The sequence below is a fragment of the Pleurodeles waltl genome, chromosome 4_1 (assembly GCF_031143425.1).
Source record: "Pleurodeles waltl isolate 20211129_DDA chromosome 4_1, aPleWal1.hap1.20221129, whole genome shotgun sequence".
Lineage (NCBI taxonomy): Eukaryota > Metazoa > Chordata > Amphibia > Caudata > Salamandridae > Pleurodeles > Pleurodeles waltl.
The window spans coordinates 455149843-455176238 of NC_090442.1; the positions used below are offsets into that span (position 1 = coordinate 455149843).

The 26396-nt window shown below is 40.7% G+C and overlaps 1 protein-coding gene across 1 annotated transcript in view; it reads right to left on the reverse strand.

Moving 5' to 3' along the window:
* Window positions 1–2070: 2070 nt before the first annotated feature.
* ELAPOR2 (endosome-lysosome associated apoptosis and autophagy regulator family member 2) overlaps window positions 2071–26396 on the reverse strand; it is a 402503-nt gene continuing 378177 nt past the window's right edge. Inside the window, exons 21-22 of the mRNA XM_069228716.1 lie at window positions 17499–17664; window positions 2071–2838 (exon numbers count right to left, since the gene is read on the reverse strand). Coding sequence (XP_069084817.1) covers window positions 2779–2838; window positions 17499–17664 — 226 coding nt within the window. The 3' untranslated portion in view covers window positions 2071–2778. The remainder of the gene's footprint in view (window positions 2839–17498; window positions 17665–26396) is intronic.

Below are 26396 nucleotides of genomic sequence, written 5' to 3' on the forward strand. Positions count from 1 at the left end.
AAACAGGAAGTGTGGGAGGACCAGGTGTCTCTAGGATGTTACATAACATGGTTTTGGTTTGCAAATCCCTTGAAGAAATGCTTCCTGCTTTAAATATATGGACAACTTTTTAATACTGGAAGGTAACCAGTAAAGTGAAGATGTCCGTTTGGGACAGAGCCAAGCTTTCTCTCCAAGAGCCCAACATATAAAGCTATTAGACTATTATTGTTTGTTTACTTTCAACATGATACATTCCAAATATACAAAAAAATGTATTAAGTAAATAACTCCATCAGAGCTTTATGATGTTGGATTTATTTTAAACGACTTCATAAAATAACATACATTTTTCAAAACTTTATAAGGTACTTGATTGAATAAAAATATCACCACAAACAAGACCCTGTACCAAGGATAAAGACTATGAAAACATCAACAAAGTGCAAAAACAAATGAGTGACACAATATATAAAATTGTATCACAACTAATGGTTTAAGAACACATTAGGTAATACCAAAAGAAAAAGGTACAAATCCAGCCAACGAAAATAATATTTTAACAACATGTGAATTTATATTTCTGTGCTCCGCTAAATAACTTTCAACACAAATTACATTCTCAGCTTTAAAAGTGATGGTCAGAAAAATAAGAAATATCACACAAAACATGAAAATATGTTTGAGTGTTGAAAATTAATCAATTCTGAAGAAAATAAAGCATTTGAAATGTAGAAAATTAAATGACAAACACAGGGACTAGTAGACTAGTAGGTCAATTGATCCCAGTATTACAAAAATAACATGTCACCAGGAATACAAATGTGTGGCTTGGTAAGTACGATTGACAGTTTTTTCAGTTTAAATCCAGGAAATCAAACTGTATTATATTCATATTGTCATTAAGCAACCAAAGGGTATTCAAATGCAGGACTATATTACCTAAAGAAATTACGCAACAGCAAGAGGTCACAATTTTCACACACATTAAAGGAACAGCAAGAATGGGAATCTGAAAATGGCAACTCTTGACTGATGAAAACACACTATTTGAAAATAAACCAACAGCATACCAAATCACAAAATAGCACAAGTTCAACCAATCGGGTTTAAAAAATATTAAAATACTTACTTTTTTTATACTCTGCACATTGAAAACTAGACCGTGCACTAAGTGGTTTAACTTAAATGTCCATTGCATAAAATAAATAGAGTGATACAGAAACTGATTATCTGAATTACATATTTTAAAGAGTGCCTTCAAATGAGCAATCAGAATGCTCTACAAGTTGAGAAAGTGGTTTAGGCTTGCTGCTCAATTAATCTTGGACATCTTTACAAAGTTTGTTAACTATCATATCAATGAAGTACTATAGTGATGGTGCTTCTATGTGATGCATGGTCCAATTGATAAATGGCCTGACTCACCAATTAATTTTACTTGAGCCCCACAACAAAAAAGTAGTCTTACCACAACTCAGTATACTGAGCCAAATCTTCAGAATTCTGAAAATTAAGTTGTCCTGTTTTGCCTACACATAGCCTAACAATAGTTTCCAGGCACTTGTAAGTAAATATATAGAGTATCTGAGAGGAATATAAAAATACAAATTATCCACAAAGAGTGATCCATGAAGCAACAATGATATGTCACTAAAGATTAACATGCCAAGTGTTTAAAAAGTATTAAAATAGTCATGAGAAGGGAAAGAATGATTGATAAAAGATTTAAGAAATGTGATCCCACCAAACCCACTTGAAGAGGACATCTACACACGTTGAAAATGTTTAAGCAATAAATAGGATTATGATTCTAAATTTAACACATGACTAAGAAATAAATAGAATTTGAACAAACAATGGTACAAGAAAATCCATGGCTTAAACAGTGAAACCCTACATCTGCAATAAAACGGAGCAAATCATACTAAAAAGTAAGTGTGAAAGGGAAACAAAAACAGAAATCTACTAAAGAGAAAGTCAGATAAAAAAAGGAAAGCCATGATTAGAGAAAAGACACTTTTGCAAATAATGCAAAGTTTATCTTCAAAATAAAATCTAAATTTAATTCTCAAGAATTTTACACAGGCCTGTGATATGAAAGAATTTATTTTTTTGCCATTTCCATCCAACAAGGGTGATCATTTTATTTCATGTACTCTCACAATTAAATCCCACACAATGATCACTCTAGTTCAGTGCAACATTACTTGGAGAGACGTTGAAAATTCAAAATTTATGAAACAGGGTACATATCCCTTAAACAAAAATTAAATACCCTTCATAATAAAAGGCTAAAAAAAAAAATCAACTTTTCAAAATACAAAATATCACTCTTGCTTGATTTGATTGTGATCCCAAAATGTATTTTTCTATACTTCAAGTAGTTTGAGCAGGTTGTCTTTGGAAGAGAATGTCGTACAAAGGGTTTCCTTGCAGAAATTACATTTTCTTATGAAAAGTCAGGTCTGCTCATGTGGAAGATGTGATGAAAACTTTAAGAGTACATTAGATAATATAACATGCATAAGCATTGCACAGCTGAACTTAACATTTGATTGTAATTGTACATCTCTTCCTGAGTTAAACACCATCACCAGCTTCAAATCCAGTACTATTTGGCAAAACACTTCATTCAAATAAGGCAATGTAAATTATGCTTCATTTTGAAGTTGATCCTTTTTTTCCATAATTTGTCCTGCCATGCTATTGTAAGATGGTGTGTGCCAGGATATGTTTTAAAATATGTTCCTGTAAAAATAGACATTGTTTTTATTATTTGAAAACCATATTAAATCATCATATATTGTGAGATCTGGAAGATTTCAGTTGAACAGACTCAAAATTGTTCCCTTTTTCCTACAAAAAAAACAAAAACATAGCATTATTAGTTTTTATCATTATTTGATGTTTTTTTCATACAATCCTTACCACTTATGCCGATGAGATTTTTAAACATTTTCTAGCTGACAGTGTGCTATTCACTGAGTGGTCCTCACACCTGACACCACCAAAGGTGCTCCACATTATTTTGATTGATTCATCAGAAGAGTCCAATGTTGTTTGAGACTGGAGAAGTACACAAAATGTTTCCAAGTAGATGACAGGCACAACGAATACCACCCCTCATTAAACAGTGGCAAGATTAATGCTTATCAGCTGGTTAATAGGTAGAGGCAAATCCCCATCTACTTTACCACAATGTACAGATTGCCTGATCAAGGTAGGACTACTGAGGCTGTAGTGATTTTATCATTTTGAACAGGCGTCACCACAACTATTTTCTTACCTTGGGCAGTGGGCCACTTTTAATGATAGCTGTCTCACCTTTTTCTATTGGAGAAATGTCTTCTCCTGCTGCAGATTATAAATGTGATTTGTATGTACCAGGTGATTTTCCTTATATATGCTATATGTGTATCATTAATGGCTTGGAACTATCTATTTTTTAACACAAGAAAGTCCTAAAACTGTTCTGCTTGTAAATGTGCACTTAGAAACATGTGCTATGAATGTGAGTGCATTCTTCTTTCCAATCCTTCCCCGTAAATGTAGCAATACTCAACTGGAACACAGGTTTTCATCTGTTTGCATAATGTGGGAGTTATGTTTGAACAAAATTAGGCAATCCCATTAATGCATGCATTTTCTTCCTAAAGGTTTAGGGGCTTTAATGCCCCACACTTTTGTAGAAAACCTGGTGTGAGTCCCTTTTCCTGCAATGAATACATTCTATTCTACGACTATTACCTGCAAAAAGCATATTTTGGATTTTCTGAAATTCACTTCATACTCTGCCTTGGCACGTTATAAACACCCTGTCATTTGACTAGTTCATTGACTGTGATGTATATTCATCGATATAAGAGGTCAAACAAAGTATCTTGCTCAATTATTCTGGCTGAGAAACCCTTCACCTATTTTACCCTTGAGGCAATTTCATGAAGCAGTACTGTGTTCTCCCAAATGAGAAAGAGGTTAAATAATATGATTCAGTGCCTGAACTCTAAAAAAAAAAGCATTCTCTATGTCTATTGTGGTTTTGTATTTTTTGTGTGTGAGATTCATCATTAATTCAGTACTATGTGCAGTTTGCATAGCATAGTTTTACAATGTTGCCTCAAATTGTGATAATCCAGTACTCATCTCTAAGATTCATTAGCTTCAATACTCAGAAAATCAGGGGGTATATATTTTATAGAAAGTGATGAGGATTTCCAGATACTACAGTTCATCCAAAATGTGTTTGAGGTGCAACTTGGCCTCTGGCTTCATTAAATAATGTTTTTAGACATGCAGCTCATCCCAAAATGAAATTACACACAGAACTGCATTTTTGGCACAACCAGTTTTACTTTGTATAGTGCTGGAGCCATTTATAAAGCCCATTTTGTAGCATTCTGGTCCTTAACTATCTGTGTCACTAAAGAATAAATAGGTTTTCATGGTCACCCAAAATGGGACTTTATTTAGCGTAGTTGAGCAATGCCCTATAATTGTATTTACAGTCTGTGGAATAAAGGCAATTGCTTTGGGAGTTTTATTAGGCTTGTGTAAAGGACTTCTTTTTCAGGATCCCAGATCCCCTGAACCAAGTCCCCACATTGGGTGCCATGTCACATACACTTTAAATTTACTATAACATCTGGTAAATCCATTGAGCCACAAAAGGAAATGCTCCCTTTTATTGGAAAGGAGAGCAGGCAGCTGTCTCTCACCTCTCCCGTTTGCGAGTTATGCTATTAGACAAGGCATTATAGGGGTCAGTCAAACCTGTTAAAGGATCACTTACCTAATGATGATGAAAACTGGAGGCCCATCCTTATGCATACACAAATAGTATTTTTCTACCGTATGATTATTCATTTTGCAGTATTTGTCTATATATTATATATATATATATATGAATGGTTTTTTTAATTACATATGCCTAACCAGTTAGTCTATTCCCTCCACAAAGTGTCTGAATATTGTCAGCCATCAAGCCTATGTGGTTGTATTAGTTTGCTAAACCTAAAATTTGCCACTGATGTACAGTTTCTGAGCATAGTTTTATACTTATATTTAAGTCACAATTCAGCCCTTCACCATCTTCCTTCAGCAACCAGTCCATTTAACTAAATGCACCAATCAGCAGTACCTTATATACCTTGATTACTAATGATGCCATACGTAGCACGGAGGGGTCACTTGTGCTTGTTTTGCTAAAAAAATGTGCAAGGTCCCTCTGCAGAAGTTAATTACTTATTCCTCCAAGATCTCTAAGTGGCAGTGTAACAATGCATGCATCAGAGAAGTAGAAATATTTCCTTTTCTGTCCTGTTACTTAGAATGTTATTAGAAACATGGAGTTTCTCAAATAAGCATATGGTGATCAAGAATACACTTCCTAGCATTACTAGTCTAACAGTCTGATCTAGGTTCTGAATTTATTATACACATTCTCTATTATTAAGTGCAGTCATATTTACAGGCAATCATGACTGTCCTGCATGTAACATGAATCATTACCATACAAAAGACCTGGTACAAGTGATTGTTTCACCAATATTTGTTCTGGGCTGAAATATATACCTGCCACCTGGATGAACATTGGGAGCTGGTCAGATATCAGAATGCTCCCTTTGCAGGCTTTAGCTGCCCATTACAGGCTCTCAGAGGGAGTATTTTGTGGTGTAAGCTGCCTGTCAACACTAGTGTAGTTAGTTGCACCCCTGCTCAATTTTCCCACTATACTGCTTCTGCCTCTTCTGAAGCTGCATGATGAGCCATGGCTATCCATTCTCTTACATTTTATTTAACTGGAAGGCAACACCAATCAGCCAGAGAAAAGCAGAGAAAAAAAAACTCAGCTTCTTTATGGTTCCCTGCTCTCCTTTGCTCTGAACACTTGCAGTCAGGATGTCCAGATGTTTTTGAGTCCCTTTCTCTACTTTTAATTGTTTTAAATGGGCACCGTACTGAGGAAACAACTGCTTGACAAATACCTTATAAATGCCAGCAAGAAATGGTAGATTAAAAACAATTTACCAATTACGTTTTCATGTGTGTCTGTGCAATTTAAGGAATTTCTGAATTGTGCATTTGTAACTCTTCCCTTTTTTTACATTTTAGATAAATTCCGTCATTCACAGTCTTAACTGCGACCACTGCCTGTTATCTATAGCTTACAGTATAGTCCCTGCTCCAACATTTTCAGTTCTCTTTAACGGATGGTTGGACCCCCAATATAAATGGAGGTCAATGTCAGTAAAACAAAGATTATCATATTTGTGAGAAAAAAGGTTAAAAAAAGATTTTGTTAGTGTAATAATGTGATGGAAAGAGGTCCACATTATAACTACTTGAAGTAGATGGACATTGTCAATGAAATTTTGTAAGCTAAAATTAATGAACACCTGATGGATTTTGCCTCACCCAATTTTATCAACTATAAAAGACAGATCATTTGAGCATTCTCATATAGTTGTATGGCATTTTTAGGATGTCTAGTGTGTAGGCTGGCATTGGATGAATATGCACTCTTTAGCTCTGTGTTTTCAATGAAGCAGGACCAGAGCCACCTTGGGTTTGGGCGAATTAAGCAGTCATGCCAAAGCAAATTTTAAAATATTGTTGTAGGGCAAGGACATCATGAACATAAGTTGTTGTCTGTGAAGTTGCTGTTTTGGTGTCACATTGCTTTCACATTTGAGACAAATAATTAGTGGGCCAATTTGGAGTCACTGAACTGACAGAGACATGGTCTCCACTAGGGAAACCAGAGAGACGTACCAGGCCTTAAACTGCAGGGTCATGAATATATTAGAAATTATTTCACGTAGCCAACCACTAGGTCAGTTAACTGCTTTAAAGTCATCAAAATACCTACAAACCTGAGCAATATCATTAATGGACTTCAGAAAAATGTATTTACTGCTCTCGCATATATAACTCACCACAAAGTTTAAGCATCAGGTCTATGTGTTATGTGTATTTAGGGTTTCCTGGGATTTCCATGAATGAGACAGTTCTGTTTCTCTGTAGAGATATAGTGAGAATTTGACCCACATTTTTAGTCTTTTTCCAAAACTAATAATATAAAAGGGATGGAATCTGTAGTTAGGTGGAGTATCCACCAGAAAGAGTGTTACTGAATGTAAGTGGCTTGTTCTTCTGATAATATGTCTAACTGCACACTTCTCACCTTTAGAATAGATACCATAACTGTACCTCCTAAAAGTGGAGGGTCTGAGAAGTTGACTCCAATTAGGAAGTCTTGCAGGCCCAAAAAGGCAAAATGGCCCTTGCATCAGATCTGCCTGTCAAGGCAGTATGTGTTTTGCAAGAGTGTACTCAGACCTGTATGTTGCATCAAGGCAGATATCCAGAATGGCAATCCTCTTGACAGTGCCATTGTAGTGGCCTTTGTCCTTGTGGAAGGAGCCTACAGGCCCCCTAGGGGTTTCCTTATTAGCCAGCGTGTAGCAGATTTTAATACAAAGTACTATCCACCTGGAAAAATCCTCTTTTTGCAGTGCCTTGTTTTTTTTTTGGTCCTTGTGAAACCCACAAAGAGCTAAATATCTACACTATAGTCTCTCATATAATCTATGTAAAAAAAAAAGAGCTCCCTTAGAGTCAGAGTTAAGCTGGTGGAGCCTCTCCACCCCTTTTGAGGAATGTGGTAGAGTTAAAAATGTCTGCAAGGTGGTCAATTGACCAATTTGGAAGGGTCATGCTACCTGGCAGGAAAGCACCCAGGTCCTCTGCACTAATTTGTCTGGGAAGAAAATGGTGTAGGTAAGTGGCACAGAGAGTGCCTGTAGTTCTCTCACGTGACACACAGAAATGATGATATTGTCTTGCTCGTCAAGTTGTAGAAAGCAACTCGTCTAAAGGTCCCTCTAGGGCGGACCCAAGGAGTGATTGTGAGACCTGCATATCAGAAAGGATAAGTCAATGAGGTGAACTGTGATTAAGGGAGGGGCCCTGACAAGTGCTTTGATTTAATGGAAGAAGTCAAGAGCAAAGTGCTAATCTGAACATGAAAGTCAAAACAATGGCATACAAATCACAATGATTGAGGTGGTCATAAAAAATACTGAGGCAGCTACGAAAGGTTAAAATAGGGGAGATTCTGCCCGAGGAGATCAGGGGAGACCAACCAAATTGGAAGAGGAACATAAACAAAAAAGGAATAGGGCCAGTGGGAGCCCAAGCAAGGAGCAGTAAAAAGCAGCTAACTCATGTTTAACCCATGAAGGATTGGAAACACCTGTCAAGAGAGTGTGCAGGCTAAGCGCTACAAAGCAGTGATTAAAGGAGTTCAGACTACAGACTTAACAAATGTAAGGAAACATGGTAAGCACCTTCCCTGCAGTTGTCAGGGAAGGCTGCCTAATCGGTGCAGAGCAGTGACTAGGGTGAGTCAGGACTGCAACAAAGAAAGATTCCCTTACTGGTCAGCAGTAAAGCTATCAAGGTCAAAGTGCAGGGACAAGTATTGGACTAACACATTATAACAAAATACAATCATACAATCATATATAGGAATTTTAAATGCCCACAAATGAAGCGATTAAAATGTTGGGCAAGTCAATCAGTGAACAACAGTTGTTAAGTAAGAGAGTCCCCAGGGTTCAAGGGGAAAATAGAAGATTTTTAATCTCGAACATATATACATTCAATGAAGATTTGAACAAAAAGCTATGAGGAGAAAACAAATGAGATGGAGGAAATATAACAAAAGGAAGGGAAACAGCAAATGAATCAGAATAGAAAGAACCTCAGTTCAGCAAAAGTTGACAGTGTAGGCCATCATGCCTGTTGCTTAAGGGTCACTTAGGTGATTGTGCTCATGCTTTTCTCTCTACAATCTAATTATTGTGCCTTCTTGTTCTTACTGAATGTATTTCATTGTATGCTCATATTGTTCAAATATGTTCATCCATTCTCTTACGTTAACTTGTGTTTCATACAGTAATAAAATTTCATGTTCATCTAGGAACACAGTCTCACAGGAGACACTACTGTATAATGCACACAATGGTGAACTACACATTGCTTACTATTTGGAAAGGTAATGGTGTTATTTGCATCGGAGAACCCCAAATGACAATTTTTACACATTAATAAGCATATTATTTTTTAACACAAGTTGTTTGGCTGTTTGATTTTAAAGTACAGTAACTAGCTTTAGGTTGCCTTCACTCATCCCAATTTTTTCTGGATTATTTTTTGTTGGCCTAAGTACTCTGTGCACCTTACCACTGATAACTAGTGCTAAAGTGTTTGTGCTCCTTGCTTTAATTATGGTAGAATTGGTTTACACACAATTGGCATAGTTAATTTACTTTTAAGCCCCTAGCAAAGACGTGCCACATGAACAGAGGGCCTGTAAATTAAATGCTTCTAGTGCACCTGCAGCACTGATTGTGTCAACCACTTAAGTAGCCCTTTAAACATGTCTCAGGCCTGTCATTACCGCCTGTGTGTGGTCTTTAAACTGCAATTTCAACCTTGCAAAAAAAAAACTTTTCCCAGGCCTAAACCTTCCTTTTAAATGCATTAAATCAATCTACTGCAAGCCTATATCTCCTATAGCATAACATCGGATGACCTCATTGCATTTAATAAGTGATAAAATTGAAATCGAAGTAGGTAGACAGGTCAAGTTTGGTGTCTATGAAACTGAGAATGAAAACGCTGTTTTGCAGAAGGGTCTTATGTGTCCCACAGGTCTGAGATCATAGCTGTCCAGGCTTGCAGGTCATCTTCCAGGCATTGCGCCTGCGAAAATGGCACATTCGTACCTGTTTTGCACTTGTACATTCGATCATGTCTTTCAATCATGCGGTATTTGCAGGGGGTACTGACTGTAGCCATGCTATGGCGATTCATCTTTTTGCGAGAACCAGTCTGAGAAGGCCACATTTGCAACTAAAATGTTTCTTAGCAGGTGACAGGAACATGCCCAACACTGGTTTGATACCTAACTCTACTTCCCATCCTGAGACACTGTTGATGCTTTGCAACACAGCTGGGGCCGGTTGGCCGGCTGGTGAGGATAGATGGCATGCAATGTGGTCGAGGTGAGGTAGGTCTGATGTATAAAAATTTATTGTAGGAGTCTAAAATGAGCATTAGAGCTTACTTGCCTTACCCCGTCGTGGATCTTCACCCAATATTTGGTCTAAGGCAGTTCAACAATTATCGTTTTCCACTTGGTCTGCACTGGAAGCACTATCTGTGGGCGGTCAGAATATAGCACATGATACAAGTGGGAATACAACCTACGCCCCCCTACCAAGTTTAACAGGACCGTCAAACTATTAGATCGAATTGGTTCATCTGGGAAGGAAGGCCAACCCTTGCTTGCCGTGCTCGAATTTTCCATATATTGGAGGTACTGTCCTCTTCCCCAAGGAGAATGAGGTCATGGCCTCTTCCCTAGTGATGAAGTGCTCATCTGTGTACAGATTCCCGATGTCCCATCATGGAGTCAGTGAGTTTTAGGAAGGGTTGTGTGACCCACAGAGGCATTTCTGGGGTGTATGAGGCACGCCGAATGATCCGCAGGACTACGTCTTCCCACACCCCAGCCACTGAGCATACTTTGAGGGGGATGGGGTGGGAGATCCATCGACCCCGTCATCAGCAGCATCAGTAGTGACCCTTCCACATGAGTATCTGGGGTGGCATCGCTGAGAACAGGGGACAGAAAGTCGTCTTATTCCTAAAAGGGGTCCAATTATCACAATTGTTTGCTTGATCCTTAACCTGTTGCCTCACCTTTCTGAGAAATTGTAGGACCTCAATTTTGGAGTCTATAGGGTTCTGCTTTTTATCAGGTACAAAAGACAACCCCTTCTTTAGTAGTGAGATTTCTGTTGTGTCAAAACTGTCTTGGTGAGGTTATATATGAGAGTTTCTTCTAGACTTACCACTGGTAAGTTTTCTGCAGTGTCTGAAACTCCCCGGTAAATGTAGCCCTGCTTCTTCCTCTGCTCCTTCGTCTGAATCCACCTCCCCTCCAATTGCCTCTCTCTAAAAAAGTGGACTGACCTTGTACATCTTTGTTATAAGAATATGAATTTTCAATGGAATCCAAATTAGAATCCGGGGAAGCATCCGAAAATGTTATGAATCTCCGTCTTGATCTTCCATATGCAGGAGGATTATATTGTGAGCTCGCTTTGTAGAAGTCTTCTTTGAGATATGGATAAGTCTTCTCCACACTGACACTACTACTTCAATAAGCTTTTTAGCTTCCGGAATGGATTCATCTCCTAGTATCAAATTCGTTAAGGTTTCTAATTCTCTTAGTTCCTGCTCACTTACTTTCAATGCCGTTTCTATTGCTAGAGCTAATGAATCACAAGAACATTTAGTCTCCACCCCACTGAATTGAGTCAAATTTCCTTTGTCATCTGTGAATATGATAGAAATATTTCCTACTTGTAATCCCCATGGAATGGTAATATTTCTCAAGTGATCCAATTGCACCTGAGCATGTAAGTGTGCCCTAACTTGTTTTTTTCTTCAAGCGTTTAAGTCTCTCTATATTTTCTAATTTGTTACTAGCAGACGTGTCTATACGTCCACTTAATAAAAATGGATTATCTATTAATCTTAATATTTGTTTTTCTGTGTAACTCACAGTTAGTGTTTCTGACATGATATTATCACAATCTGTCTCTTAGTGAATAAAACTGCTACAGTGTATGCCTTAAAGTCTCAACCTGTATTTCCAATACTTCAAGTATATCTGAGGCAATATTCCTCCCATTCTATCATAGAAGCCCTCACATCAAACTAGGTGTGCACTATCACAATTATGCATATAAAGAGGTTTGCCCAATTATACCCCCCTAGAGTCTGGGCAGCCCAACAACTCATACAAAAACTATATTAACTCTCAAGGTATCGTTCAACACACATCTTTTGGATCAATAAAACATCAATTATTATTGTGATGGCATTGGTAGTGACCCTTCATCTTGAGTACCCCACAGTAGCCTTTTCTCACAATTGTCCTCTAGGTCCAGCCAGTGAACCATGTGCTGTAGCTGTGCTGCCATATAGTAAAGTTCCAAGTGGGGTAACTCAAGCTTCCCCGGCTCTTATGTTCTCTGTAGAGTGGACAGTCCCACAGGTTTATGCCAGGACCCCCAGAGTAGGTCCACTATCAGACCATCAACAGTCCATAAGTAGTATTGTGGGACCACATACGGTGTGCTTTGAAGGGCATGAAGACAACGGGGAAGGTTAGCATTTTTGCAATAACAATCTTGCCCATTTGGGAGAGTGGCAACTCTCTCCAGAAATGGATTGAACTATGTATACCCTCCACCACTCGGCCGATGTTTCTCTCTATGTAGGTTTGGGCCATGTGCGTCAGCTGGATCCTGAGGTAACAGACTTCTTACGCCTCCCAGGGGAATCCCGCTCTGGGCAACTTCTCCGCAGGCATCCCTGCCAGTCTTCCCAGTGGAAATAGTTTAGATTTGTTTGGGTTAACTTTCAGTCCCAAGCCCTCACCGAAATCTCAAATAATGTTAAGTAGGATAGGTGCAGAGTATGTGGGACTTTGCAAGTACACCAATACATCATCTGCATAGAGGGAGACTACATGGGTGGTGTCCCAAAGAGTAATGCCCCATGGGCTCAATGCCCTCTGTAAGGTCTCCACTGGGGGTTCCAGGGTCATTTCAAACATGAGTGGTGAAAGAGGGCAGCCCTGCTGCGTGCTTCTATGCAGACTGAAAGTTTCAGTCACCACTCCCCCAGAACGCACCCGAGCATATGGATCCGAACAGAGCAGATGAACCCATCAGATGAATCCAGGACCCAGATCAAACCTCCTGAGAAGATGCCATAGATAATCTCAGTTCAGGGAATCAAATGCTTGCTCGATATCCAGGAACACTAGGGCATGATCATCGTTTTTTAAGAATGGGGCATGGTACGCATTACAGAGTTACAGTCTCCTGTGATTATTACTGCTGCGTCCGCATAGGGCACCGCCCTTGTCATGACTTTGGTAAAGAAATTCAGGCAATTGTTATTGGGAGCATAGACATTAGTTAAACACAGTTTGCAACCATTGAGGGTGTCGTGCAGAATGACCTATTGCCCCTCTAGGTTTGTTAGGTGTTGTTGAGATTTAAACAGTAACCCTGGGGCAACCCATATAGGCACACGACAAGCATAACCAGTGTATGAGGTGGCATATAGCTTCCCCCTCCAGCGCTTAAGCAGGCTGGGAATACGGTCAACCCACATATGTCTCCCATAGGAGTGCAATCTCAAAATTGCAAGCACTTTTCTACGTTTCTCAAACTGAGCCAGCCATATGACATTCCAGGTAATCACTTTGCTCACATAAGCAGCCATACTTTGTGTACGTTCTTAGTGTTCCATCCAGATCCCTGAACTTGTTCATAACAAAGTCTTCAGCACAAGTACTTTATCAATCCTCTCCAGTGATCAAACGCACACCAGTATATGCAATACCAGTTCCCTAGACAACATCTCAACAAAACTAACGCCTAACTCCCCCTTCCCTTTGGTCAGTGTCTCCCACCCACACAATCGAAACTTAGACTTGATGGGAGTCAAAGAATCCTGCCCATATCTCAACCATAGGGGGAAAGAAACCCCAGTAGATCCCAACACTCCCCCTGCACTTTTAATTTAACTGGTGCTCCGCAAGAAGATGAGTTGGCAAGAGAGGTGCAAGGCAGTGGCACTCAAGATGTTACCCTGGGACACCAGCCCCTAATCTGTGGCACCCCCATTAGTGTACCAGATTCTGATTGATAGAAACAAATACAAAGGAGAAATTAAACAATCCATCCTGGCTGTAGAATAGGCAAAACAATTACTTATATTACCTTACCTACCACCGTTGATTATTGTCCTACCATCAGTCAGGGTAAGTCCTACCCCACCCGAGAGGGAGGGAAGGAACAGCAAAACATCTCTATATTACATCACCCAGTAACTCACATCATGACCCTTGGTGTCCATGCCCAGTTCTGGGCAGAGTCCTAATTCTAAAAAAATCGCCCTTCTTGCAAGTCCTGTGAGCCATTTGCTGCATCTGCCACCGCCAACTCAGACTGTAGCATACCATCAAAGCGGACTACAATTTTTTTCAGTTTTTCTCCTCTGTCGGTGCTTCTTCAATGATCTCGGCATCATCGATGTTGTCCCAGTTGATATCATGCAGTCTCCTTTTGAGTCCAACCAAGTAGTGGCATCCTCCACAGAAAAGAAGGAGGCTTTCCTATCATATTGAACTCTTAGTTTTGCTGGGTACATAAGCCTGTATTTTACGTTCAACTTTTGCATTCGTTCTTTGACCATGAGAAAAGTCTTCCTTTGTTCCTGTACCTTTTGTGTATAATCGGGGTAAATAGAGATTGGGTGGCCCTCAAACATCAAGGCGCCCCTCACTAGAGGATTCAGCAGGATGGCATCCTTGTTGCAAAAGTTGAATAGTTGAGATATCATTGCCTGAGGGGGGGGCCCAGGCCTGGGGAGCGGAGCCAGTGCCCTAATGTGCCCTCTCGATTGTGAAGAACTTTTAAAGTTTGTTTTGGAAAAAGCACCTGCCTGAGCCACTCCTCTAAAATCAATTCCACTGAGTCCCCTTCTGCCCATGGATTGTGGGTTATTTCAGCAGGATCGCCACTCTGAATCCTCCATTCAATTGTATAGGCACATTGTTTGTTGTTGTTGGCGGTTCTGGTCTCCTGCTGCATGGATCCAAAACCTTGCTCAGTGTTAGTCACTTGGTCAGTCCCTTTACGCAGGTCAGCACACAGAAGGTTAACCTCTATGGAGACGGAGTCTATTTCATACGCCAGTTCCTAACAAGATGTCAGAATGGCGATCATGAGGGACACCCCCCCCAGACTGAGCATTCACCTCAGTCAACTGTGTTTCTCACCGCAGTCAGGACTCCACAGGGGTTGGTTGCATGTAGTTTGAGATCTTGTTTGCCTGGTGCATATTGGCATTCTTGTCTTTCCCCATATGGTCTTGTGGCTATGGGTTGGCTGGTCTAAAATTCTGGATGGATTGCAGTATACCCCTGCAGCTGGCACCCATCAATGAAAGACCCTGTCTCTGGAGTGAGGGGCCAGTGAGACTAGCTAAAGACCCCGCTGTCCAGCGATTCCACCTCTATGTAGTCAGCCTTTTGGGCCTGTCAATCAGAGGCCCATGGGGAGAGGGCGGGGGTGTTCTCCATCTCCCTGTACCCTGTAGCTCAGGATGTTAATCAATTCTCTGGATTAGTTATTTGTCTGCGCCTCTGCTTTGCGAGAATGAGCCTGCCCCCTCTCATGGTGGCACACCAGGGTCCTCCCAATTGTGCAAGGGTTACGCACAACACCTCATGCCAGTCTGTCATCCTTCACCACACAGGGCCCCACATCCCCGCAGCTCAAGACAGTTCTTGGCCCCCAATGGCACCTTCATCCCGGCAGGATAGCAGAGCAAAACGACCCAGCAGGACCAGCTTGCTGGGCCCTTAGAACAGAAGCGGCTGTACTCAAATCCGATCTAGGTAGACCCCTGCAGGGCATCATTCAAGTAGGAGTGCACGTCACTAGCCGCCACAGGCCTCTCCACTCACTGACCCAGATTGGTGTCAGCTCCAATGAGGGCTAGCGAGGATTTCTGGGCGGCACAGGTCCCCCATAATGGTGTATCATTTTTCAAAATCTGGTTTCTTTAGAAGGCATTCAGCCCCCAGGTTTTTCGCATGTACTGCGCCAAAAGACTATGCCTCTGCCTGGGCCCATCTATAGGGTCTCTCAACAGTACTTCCCAGGTACCCCACAAGTCACTCTCGATCTCTGGAGACCCAGCACTCACCCTCCTTGGTTGTGCTGAGTTATGGTACGCTTTAACAGGCCCAAGGCCCAGCAGTTCAGACTACAGATGGTTAATCAGTCTTTATCCCCCGGCAGGCCCTCCCCATCGGGAACAAAACAGTCAAAGTATAAGATCGGCCAGGTCAGGGGGGCACACTCACTCCTCTCCCCCAGTGCTATGCGGATGTCTTTGGTTTCTCACGGGCCGCTTTGAGCCTCCAGGGAATCACCTCCTGCTCATCTTACTCTGGTTTGCCTGCTGCTGCCACTTCTCCTTCCCAGCAGCACTGTCGGAGCAGAGGTCAGTGATTCTCATTCGGGGGCATAGGGGGCGTCCAGCAGATCACTGCATGTCAGCCAGACATTCGAGGCTTCACACTGTGGTAATTTTTGTAGTAGTAGGCCACCACACAACTTAGGGCTCTGACTGAGGCCCAGGTCTCCTAAAGAGCACCACTGGTATTCCTTTGTGATGATACAGGGGTCCCCAGGGTCGGTCTCTATAAAGAAAATAGGCAGGATTTGGTAGGATTAAAAACATGCTGAGAGGGGGCTCAGAGAAGAGTGTATAGTCGACCATTTTGGCTGGCTCAGTCCCCATGGTCAGCTTGAAATTGTCACTTTGTCCTGGTCCGGTATGACCAGATATCCACAGTTGGCAATTGGTACTTTTTCTCCCTATTATCACTTACATCTTTAAAATTGCATATTTCTGGTTCTACTGACTGGATTTTTGTCATTTTGGTTTAAAATAATTATCAATTAAATTTTACTCTATTTTTCTGGATAGGTGTGGGGTGTGTTTTATGCCATGTTTCACCTTAATATTGTTTGAAATGCTGCAAAAACGCTTCACACATTACCTTTATATTAAGCTTACTGCTTCTGCGTGAAGCTACCAGAGGGTTAAGCATAGGTTCATTTGAGGTTTGCTTGTGATTTCACAATGACAAGGATTGTGGTTGGTGCTTAAATAGGGTTTCAGCTCCCTCAACATTTAACCTGATTTCTTACAGAAGAAATGTTTAAGACTATTAGATTTCCTACACAAAGTCCAGAGAAATAGTTTAGGCTATCCAAATCTTTCACCTATAGCTCTATTTCAATACTTTTTCTACTATAGATAAAACAAGTACAATCACATGGTAGATTTGATTTAAAGAACATTAAATTATACAAATAATTATAAGAAATATGCTATTGCCCCTTCTAAAAATATGTTTTGATTTAATTTGGAAGATTTCATGCTAAAGAAACATTAAAAAAAATCACAGTAAAATTAAATTTCACTTGTTCAGATTACAAACTTAACTAATAACACAAACATTTGGAACTTATTTGGAAATAAAGTGTGTGACCTCTTCCCCTTCTTGTAATGATTATAGAATAATATCTACTGCTGCAAAGAGGTTTCAAATAACCACTAGGCTGGAATTCTACAAGGTCTCCAGAAATCACACTTGTCACCCGCAAACATCTCAGAAAGGATTACCTCGATAAGTCATTCAAGTAAACATTTGAAAAAAGAAGGTTAAAGTAATAAGAAACATTTTCCACAGTTATTGTATGTTGATTTTTAAACTTCTGCATTAAGAAGAGCACAATAAAAACATATATTGTTGAGTCCAAATTAAGGTTTACAACACTTACCTTTTTTGCCAAAGACTTTAGTTTTTCAAGTATTGACTGTTTATTAGAATATACAATCTCCTCTTCATTGTCCTCGCCTTCCATAATAGCACAGCTATCTGCAGCAGGCAACTCACATTCTTTTGTGCTGGCAGTCATTATTAATTTAGAATATTTGTATTCCAATCTAAAGGTATAAAAATGCAAGTGTTAATGTTTAGTACTTAATCAGAAAATGCTTATTGTTAGAAATGGGGTCTTTGGTTGGCAGTCAGGTTACCCCCGTCCAAACAAGGACCCTCACTCTAGTCAGGGTAAGTCACACACAATCCAAATTATCCTGTGCCCACCCTCTGGTAGCTTGGCACTGAGCAATCAGGCTTAACTTAGAAGGCAATGTGTAATGTATTAGCGCAATAAATCATACAGTACCACAATATAGCACCACAAAAATACACCAGAAAGTGTTTAGAAAAATATATAATATTTATTTGGATGAATGCAGGTCAAAACAATTAAAGATGTAATAAGTAAATGTTGAAATATCACTGAAAAGTGATAAAAAGTGTCTTAAGTCTTTTAAAAGCAAACAAAGTATCTTTCAAGCACAAAGTACCTGGTTCGCGTGAAAAAAATCTCCGCAAAGAACTGCAGAGGAGGAGAAGCGTGGAAACAAAGGGTTGTGCATAGATTTCTCAGGCCGCACATGGTGATGCGTCGTTTAGTTTTCACGCAGGGACGGCTGTGCGTCGATTTCCGGTGCTCGGTCGTGGATCCTCTTCGGATTGCGGGGTTTTCAGACGCCCCGTCGATGGTGTGTGGATTTCTTGCGTTGGCAGGACGAAATCACAGGAGCTGCGTCGATTCCTCTCTGGAAGTCAGACTGCATTGTTCTGGCTCAGCTGTGCGTCGATTCGGTGGCCCGTGTGTCAAATTTCCAGTCGCTACGCTGGCGCTGTGTCGATCTTCTAGTTCTGAAGTCGGGCTGTGTCTTTCCGGTTCGGCGTGCGGTGAAATTTGCACCTCAGCGCAGGCTGTGCATCGTTTCTGGCAGGCTGTGCATTGAATTTCGCCGCATAAGGAGTCCTTCTTGAAGAGATTAAGTCTTTTTATTCCTGAGACTTCAGGGAACAGGAGGCAAGCTTTATCCAAGCACCTGGAGAGCACTTCTTCACCACAGGCAGAGAGCAGCAAGGCAGCAGGGCAACAGCAAGGCAGCAGCAAGGCAGCAGTCCTTCACAGAAAGCAGACAGGTGAGTTATTTGGGCAGCCAGGCAGTTCTTTTTGGCAGGATGCAGGTTCTGGTTCAAGTTTCATCTCCAGGAAGTGTCTGAGTAGGTAGGGCAGAGGCACTGTTTATATACCCAAATGTGCCTTTGAAGTGGGGAGACTTCAAAGAGTGCTTTAAAAGTGCACCAGGTCCCCTTTCAGTTCAATCCTGTCTACCAGGGTCCCAGTAGGGGGTGTGGCAGTCCTTTGTGTGAGGGCAGGCTCTCCACTCTCCCAGCCCAGGAAGGCCCATTCAAAATGCAGATGTATGCAAGTGAGGCTGAGTATACTGTGTTTGGGGTGTGTCTGAGTGAATGCACAAGGAGCTGTCAACTAAACCCAGCCAGACGTGGATTGTAAGGCACAGAAAGATTTAAATGCAGAGAAATGCCCACTTTCTAAAAGTGGCATTTCTAAAATAGTAATATTAAATCCAACTTCACCAGTCAGCAGGATTTTGTATCACCATTCTGGCAATATTGAATATGACCTTCCTAATCCTTTCAGATCAGCAGCTACCATTCAAACAATGTATGAGGGCAGCCCCAATGTTAGCCTATGAAGGAAGCAGGCTTCACAGCAGTGTAAAAACGAATTTAGGAGTTTTACACTACCAGGACATGTAAACTACACAGTTACATGTCCTACCTTTTGCCTACACGGCACCCTGCCCTATGGGTTACCTAGCGCATACCTTAGGGGTGTCTTATATGTAGAAAAAGAGGTGTTTTAGGCTTGGCAAGTACTTTTAAATGCAAAGTCGAATTGGCAGTGAAACGGCACATACAGGCCTTGCAATGGCAGGCCTGAGACAAGGTTAAGTGGCTACTTAAGTGGGTGGCACCATCAGTGCTGCAGGCCCACTAGTAGCATTTAATCTACAGGCCCTGGGCACATATATTGCACTTTACTAGGGACTTATAAGTACATTAAATAGTCAAATTGGGTAGGATCCAATGTTGCCATGTTTAAAGGGAGAGAGCATATGCACGTTAGCACTAGTTAGCAGTGGTAAAGTGTGCATAGTCTTAAAACCAGCAAAAACAGTATCTAAAAAGTGGAGGGAGGCGGGCAAAACGTTAGGGGTGACCACCATAAAGCTGTCAGGTCTAACACTTATGCATAGATGTTGCAGTATTAAGCACTATGTGTACGGCAGGCACTGTCTAGAATGCTGTTCTTTTGTGAGAACATAGGAATACTGCATTAAAAATAAACCTATACACTGTAGCTTTCACTGTAGTGTTCTTATGATTCTGCAGGACGTTTTATGTTTTTGCTTTTCCAGATACTTTGATGTTCACTCTTTTTCTGACACATGTATGTAACATGTTGTTGGAAATGGTGCTTTTTGTAGGGTTTTCCCTAAACTTTTTGCTTCTCGCCTCCCATTTTTGATCCTGTGCTGAATTTAGTTTTTTCTGGCTTTAGAACTCTGGTTACTTTATCACGGCTAACCAGTATTAAAGCGCATGGGATGTCTGTCGAAATTGTATTTGTAATTGGTTTATCCATGATTGGCATATTTGAGTTACTACTAGGTCCCCAGTTTAGTGCATCATGGGTGCCCAGGGCCTATAAAATGCAACTAGTGGACCTGCAGCATTGACTGTGCCACCCATTAGTAGCCCTGTAAACATATCTCAGACCTACCACTGCAATGTCTGAGTGGGCAGTTTTAAACTGCCATTTCAACCTGGCAAGTGCCTTGCCAGGCCCAAGTCTTTTCTTTTACAGCATGTAAGTCACCCCTAAGGTAGGTGTTGGGTTCTGTCCTTCGTGCGTTCCGCGCGACAGGACAAAGGAATGTAGAATGTGGGCAAAAGGAATGTTAGGTCGGGTTTGGTTTGTGAAAGTTGCGAAAGGGAATGGATGCGGACGGTCGGAGGGAGAAGCTGTATTGTTGTAACTTGGAATAAAATTATACTTCAATCAACAATTGTGTCTGACATCAATACCTTTCAGTGGCGATGAGGGTCCATGTGCTGACATCGTCCTATGGCCGTATGAAGATTTATATTGCCTTGAAGATTCATATTGTCAGCTTTTCCTCCCAACGGTGTGTTGGCTTAATTTCGGAAGTTCCTTGAACCGCTTTCTGCCACCGACGTGCAGGTAAACCGGAGGTGCTGTGCCGTTGGGAGAGAGTAAATTTTTTTAAGGAACTCTCTCTCCCACCCCTACGTCATCGCGTATTTAGTGTGCGCCCCTGCGCGTCTAGTGCGCATTCGGGCAGCCATTTTCTGTGGTGAACTCCTGTGTCATCGCACGTCTAGAACGCGTTTTCGCGCTCCTGCATATTACGGCGGCCATATTACTGCGTGTCACGGTGACACGCACACCTTTGGCGGCCATTTTGTGGTTTATATTTGGCACTAGACCACGTAGTTTGATTCCATCACTTTCTTGTTCTACGGCGCGTCACGGTGATGTGCACACCTTTCTTTTCTATTCGAAGGTACAATTAAACTAGAGTGCACGTTTTCCTCGGCATTTTCTGGAATTTGTTTCTGCTGATGTAGTTTTCACCAGGTTTTTAAAGGATTTGGAAAAAAAGAAGAGAACTATGAAACACTTTATTGTATACATGTTGTAATCTTATTATTTAAATTTTTCTTCACCTTCAATTTATTTTAGGTTCAATTTCTTGTTGTATTGAAACGCTGTGCTAAGCAACAATCTATTTCTCCGCCACTTCCTTTTGTTCCCAATCCGTCCTCCCCGGACGCTGATTGGGAACAATGGAAAGAGGCATTTGAAGCATATTTAGATGCTCTTGAGGGTGAAACTTTCACCCACAAGAGAAAATATGCAATTTTAAAGCATTGCCTTGGCAATGAAGGACGGAAAATTTTGAAATATATACCTAAGGTGTCTGTTTTAACTATTGAAGGTGAAGGGGATGGTGTTGAAGATGAGTATGGTACTGCTATTAAGTCTTTGGATGTAAGATTTAAGAAATGTAGAAATGTTACTTTAGAAAGGCACAAATTTTACAAGAGAAATCAAGCCGATGGTGAGTCTGCGTCCAGTTACGTTGGAGCTTTGAGACTTTTAGCAGTCTCGTGCGAATATAAAGAATTTGAAGAGGAAATGATAAAGGATCAACGAGTGGAAAAAACTAACAACAAGAAATACAAGAAGCCTTATTGTCTACGCCAAATTTAACTTTACAGAAAGCATTAGAAATTGCCACCAGAATAGAAAGTACTTTTTCGTTCATGGAACAAATGTCAGTTTCGGAGATCAGAAATCAAACCCCCCGTTCAGACGTATTTGCTGGGAAACCTAAATATAAAAAAACCAACAAGAAGAGTGAGGGTACTTTACAAACTTCTGGGGGAAAAACCGGAAAAAAAAACTTTCAAACCCCTAGAATGTTACAGATGTGGCAGCACTTCTCACTTGGGCAATGCCAAATCTTGTCCGGCAGTCGACAAAATGTGTGCCAAGTGTTACAAAAAAGGTCATTTAGCGAGAGTGTGTAAGTCTAACAAAGTTAACAACGCTGAAAGATCGAATTCCAACCGGGTCAATAGCGTGGTTGCTAATAATTGTGTTCCTTCCAGCAGCGATGAGGAGGAAGTGTTTTTAGTGCAAGAGAACGAGAATCCACATAAGAAAAGACCATTCTGTTCTGTGGAAATAAATGGTATCCAAGTCCAGATGATGGCTGATTCTGGTTCGCCATTCACACTTTTGAGTGAGAATAAGTGGAACGATTTGTTTAAAAGTCATGGGGCTGTTTTGAATCAGTCTCATATTCGGCAAATAGGATATGGCGGTAGTTCAATTGATGTGCTCGGAGAATTTCAAGCTGAAATCAAATTTAAAAGTAATTTTATATGGTCTACCATATATGTTGCCAAAGATGATGCATGCTTATTAGGTTGGTTTGACCAAGGTAAATTAGAATTAATATTGGATCCAAACAATCCACAACAGGTTATACTGACATGCAAGTCTCTACTGTTATGAGTGATAAATGGGAAGCGTGTTATCCTGAAATCTTTAATGGTGGTGTTGGTCTATTCAAGGGATTCGCTCATAAAATTAAAATTAACGAGGGTGCTCAACCGAAAGTTCATAAAGTAAGGAAAGTTCCACTCACCCTTAAAGATGATTTTAAGAAAGAACTGGATAAATTGTGTTCTCAGGATATAATAGAACCAATTGAGTCTTCTGATTGGGTTGCACCTGTAGTCCTGGCTCGCAAAACGAATGGTCAGTTGCGTATGTGTGTTGATTTACACGATCTTAATGATCAAATTTGGGTGGATCAATTTCCTCTACTGAACATACCTGAAATGTTATCTTCAATTAAGGGTGCTAGGGTATTTTCTTTGCTCGACATGACGTCAGCATACCATCAAATTAATCTACATCCTAATTCTAGACACTACACTGCTTTTATTACACCATTTGGTTTGTTCCAATTTAAACGCATGCCTTTTGGACTGGCGTCTGCATCCGCGGTCTTTCAGAGAACTGTAGATAGTATGTTTAGGGAACTGAGTGGTGTGAAAGCTTTCCAGGACGACATTTTAGTTTATAGGAAGGATGTGCAGGAACATGATGAGAGATTGGGTCGTGTTTTAAACACCTTAAAATTGAAAGGAGTAACTTTAAGTCCTACAAAATGTCGTTTTGGAGTATCTGCTGTTAATTATCTAGGTTTCGAATTGTCGGGTGATGGTATCAAACCCAAAGGGAGTTTAGTGGAAACTATTCAATATTTTGGGAGTCCAGAGAACAAGGACCAATTGAGGTCTTTCATGGGTTTGGTAGAGTTTTACGCTCGATTTATTACAAATTGTTCGGAAAAGATGTATAATTTGAGGAATCTTCTAAAAAAGAATGTCAAGTTTGTGTGGGACGAACACTGTAATCGTGAGTTTGAACATATAAATATGAAATTGCTCAGGCAATTCCCTTGAAACCGTTTCATACCAGGGATCATACCATCATCATGACTGATGCCAGCCAAAAGGGGTTGGGAGCTGTGTTGTTACAGAGAAGGAATGGCAGGGAAGAAGTGGTTGCATTCACATCAAGGAGTCTGAAGGGTGCTGAAGCGACGTATTCAGTAATTGAACGCGAGGCTCTGGCATGCTGGTGGAGCATTAATCACTTTAAACAATATGTGTGGGGCTCAAGATTCACAGTAAGAACTGATCATAAACCGTTGGTTCAATTGTTTACTACCAAGGGTGCTGAGAAAGCTACTCCTAGGATTGCCAAGTGGCAATACTGTTTGTGTGAACATAATTTTAAAATAGAGTATGTGCCAGGAAAAAAATATGTTTTGGCTGATTGTTTGTCTAGGTTGCCTTGCACTGATCTGTTAGCTGAGTCTTCTGCTAACAATGGTCCTAAGAACGATGATAATGATATCGTTGTATGCTCTGTTAACGAGCAATTGGATGGTGCGTTGAGTGAACATGAGTGGAGGAATGCGTGTGAAGAAGATCACGAGATGAAATCGGTCATGAATGCTGTGGTCTCGGGGTGGTCACATTGGTCCTCAGATGATGAACTAAAGAATAGGTATAAACATGTCTTTGACGAGTTGTCAGTTATTAGAGATTTATTGTTTAGGTCCAAGCAGTTAGTTGTGCCAAGTGGGATGAGGAAAAAAGTTCTATGTTTAGCACATGAGGGTCACATTGGGATGCGAGCCATGAAACGGCGGATAAGAGAAGGTTTTTGGTGGCCTGGGGTTGATAAGTGTATAGAACATTTTGTAAGAGATTGCATATTTTGTGCTACCAGTGATAAGTCCCAAGTTACTGTGCCAAGTCCAATAGAAGCAGTGTGTGTGCCAGACAAACCGTGGAGTAAACTTGCGATTGATATTATTGGGCCAATGAAGTTGTCTCATGGGATCCAAGAATATGGGATGGTTTTAATTGACTATTACAGCCGATGGCCTGAAGTGAAATTTGTGAAGATTCCTGACACTAATAATGTGATCCAATGGTTAGAAGGTATTTTTGCTAGAGAGGGCATTCCTGATGAAATTTTGACTGACAATGGTCCCCAGTTTACATCTATGCAATTCATGAAGTTCATGCAGTTTTTGGGAATCAAACATTTGAAAACCTCTTTGTACCATCCAAGGAGTAATGGCCTTGTGGAGAGGTTCAATAGAGTCTTAAAGGACAATATTCAGTTGTCCAAAGCGAGCGGACTACATTGTAAGTCTGAATTGGCAAAGTTATTGTGGGCAATTCGCACTACGAATAACTCTGATACGCATGTTTCACCGTTCGTTTTATTACGTGGTCGTATTCCGTCCTCAAAATTATCGAGAGAATGGATGGCTCATTTTAGTGTACCATGGCAACCGCGAGTGGAAGGAGGGTGATTTGGTGAGAGTGAAGTTCCCAAGAGTCATGATCAAGGGTATGTCCAAATTCAGTGATTGGAAGAAAATAATTCAGGTGGGCGATAGTGCTGTTAAATTAGACGATGGCAAGTGGTGGAATAAGAGTAAAATATCTGCATCGAAGATTGTGGGTAAAGAAAATGTACAGAGCGCAAATGTTAACATGCAGGACGTGTATGATAACAATAATGTTTCCAGAACTTCTGTTCCGTCTGTACAGCATGGTGTACATTCTTCCAGAACTGTCAAAGTGCCCAAAAAATATGATGACTATGTGATGTTGAAATGTTAATCAAAACCCCATGATGTAAATCATTATTTTGGGTGTCATGATTTTATGACATCATTAGATAACAAAGTTATTAGATAAGGTAAGAGATGTGTTGGGTTCTGTCCTTCGTGCGTTCCGCGCGACAGGACAAAGGAATGTAGAATGTGGGCAAAAGGAATGTTGGGTCAGGTTTGGTTTGTGACAGTTGCGACTGGGAATGGATGCGGACGGTCGGACGGAGAAGCTGTATCGTTGTAACTTGGAATAAAATTATACTTCAATCAACAATTGTGTCCGACATCAATACCTTTCAGTAGGCCCAAGGCAGCCCCACGGGCAGTTAGCAGTGTTTTTAAAAGGTAGGATATGTAAAGGTGTGTTTTATATGTACTGATAATGAAATACTGCAAAATGTGTTTTTCACTATTGCAAGGCCTATCTCTCTAATAGATTAACATGGGGATTGTCTTGAAATATGTCTCAAGTGTAATTTCCCATTGGGAGCATAGAGAGATATGAAGTTTGAGGGTCGCTGAACTCACAATTTAAAAATACATCTTTTGGTAAAGTTGGATTTTGAATTGTAAGTTTGGAAATACCATTTTTGGAAAGTGGGCATTTTCTTGCTTCAGCATTCTGTGCCACTGTCTGTGAAATACACGTCTGGGCCACGATGACAGTTGGGCTGTTTGTGAATTCACTCTAGACAGTCACACAAAGGAAGCTCAGGTGTGCCCTGCATATCCTGATGGGTCTTCCTGGGCTAAAGTGGTGGGAGGAGCTGACACTTGCATCTGAAAAGGGCTGTGCCTGTCCTTACACAAAGCAGTGTCCAAACACCTATAGCATTTCTGGAGCCAGGACCACAAAGGCATGGTCTAGTGCACTACAAAGACTTCTCTTTGAAGTTTGCCTACTTCAAAGACAGAAATTGGTATAAGTACTGGACCTCTGACCCCACATGGCTAGAATCCTTCTGCACTGAGGACAT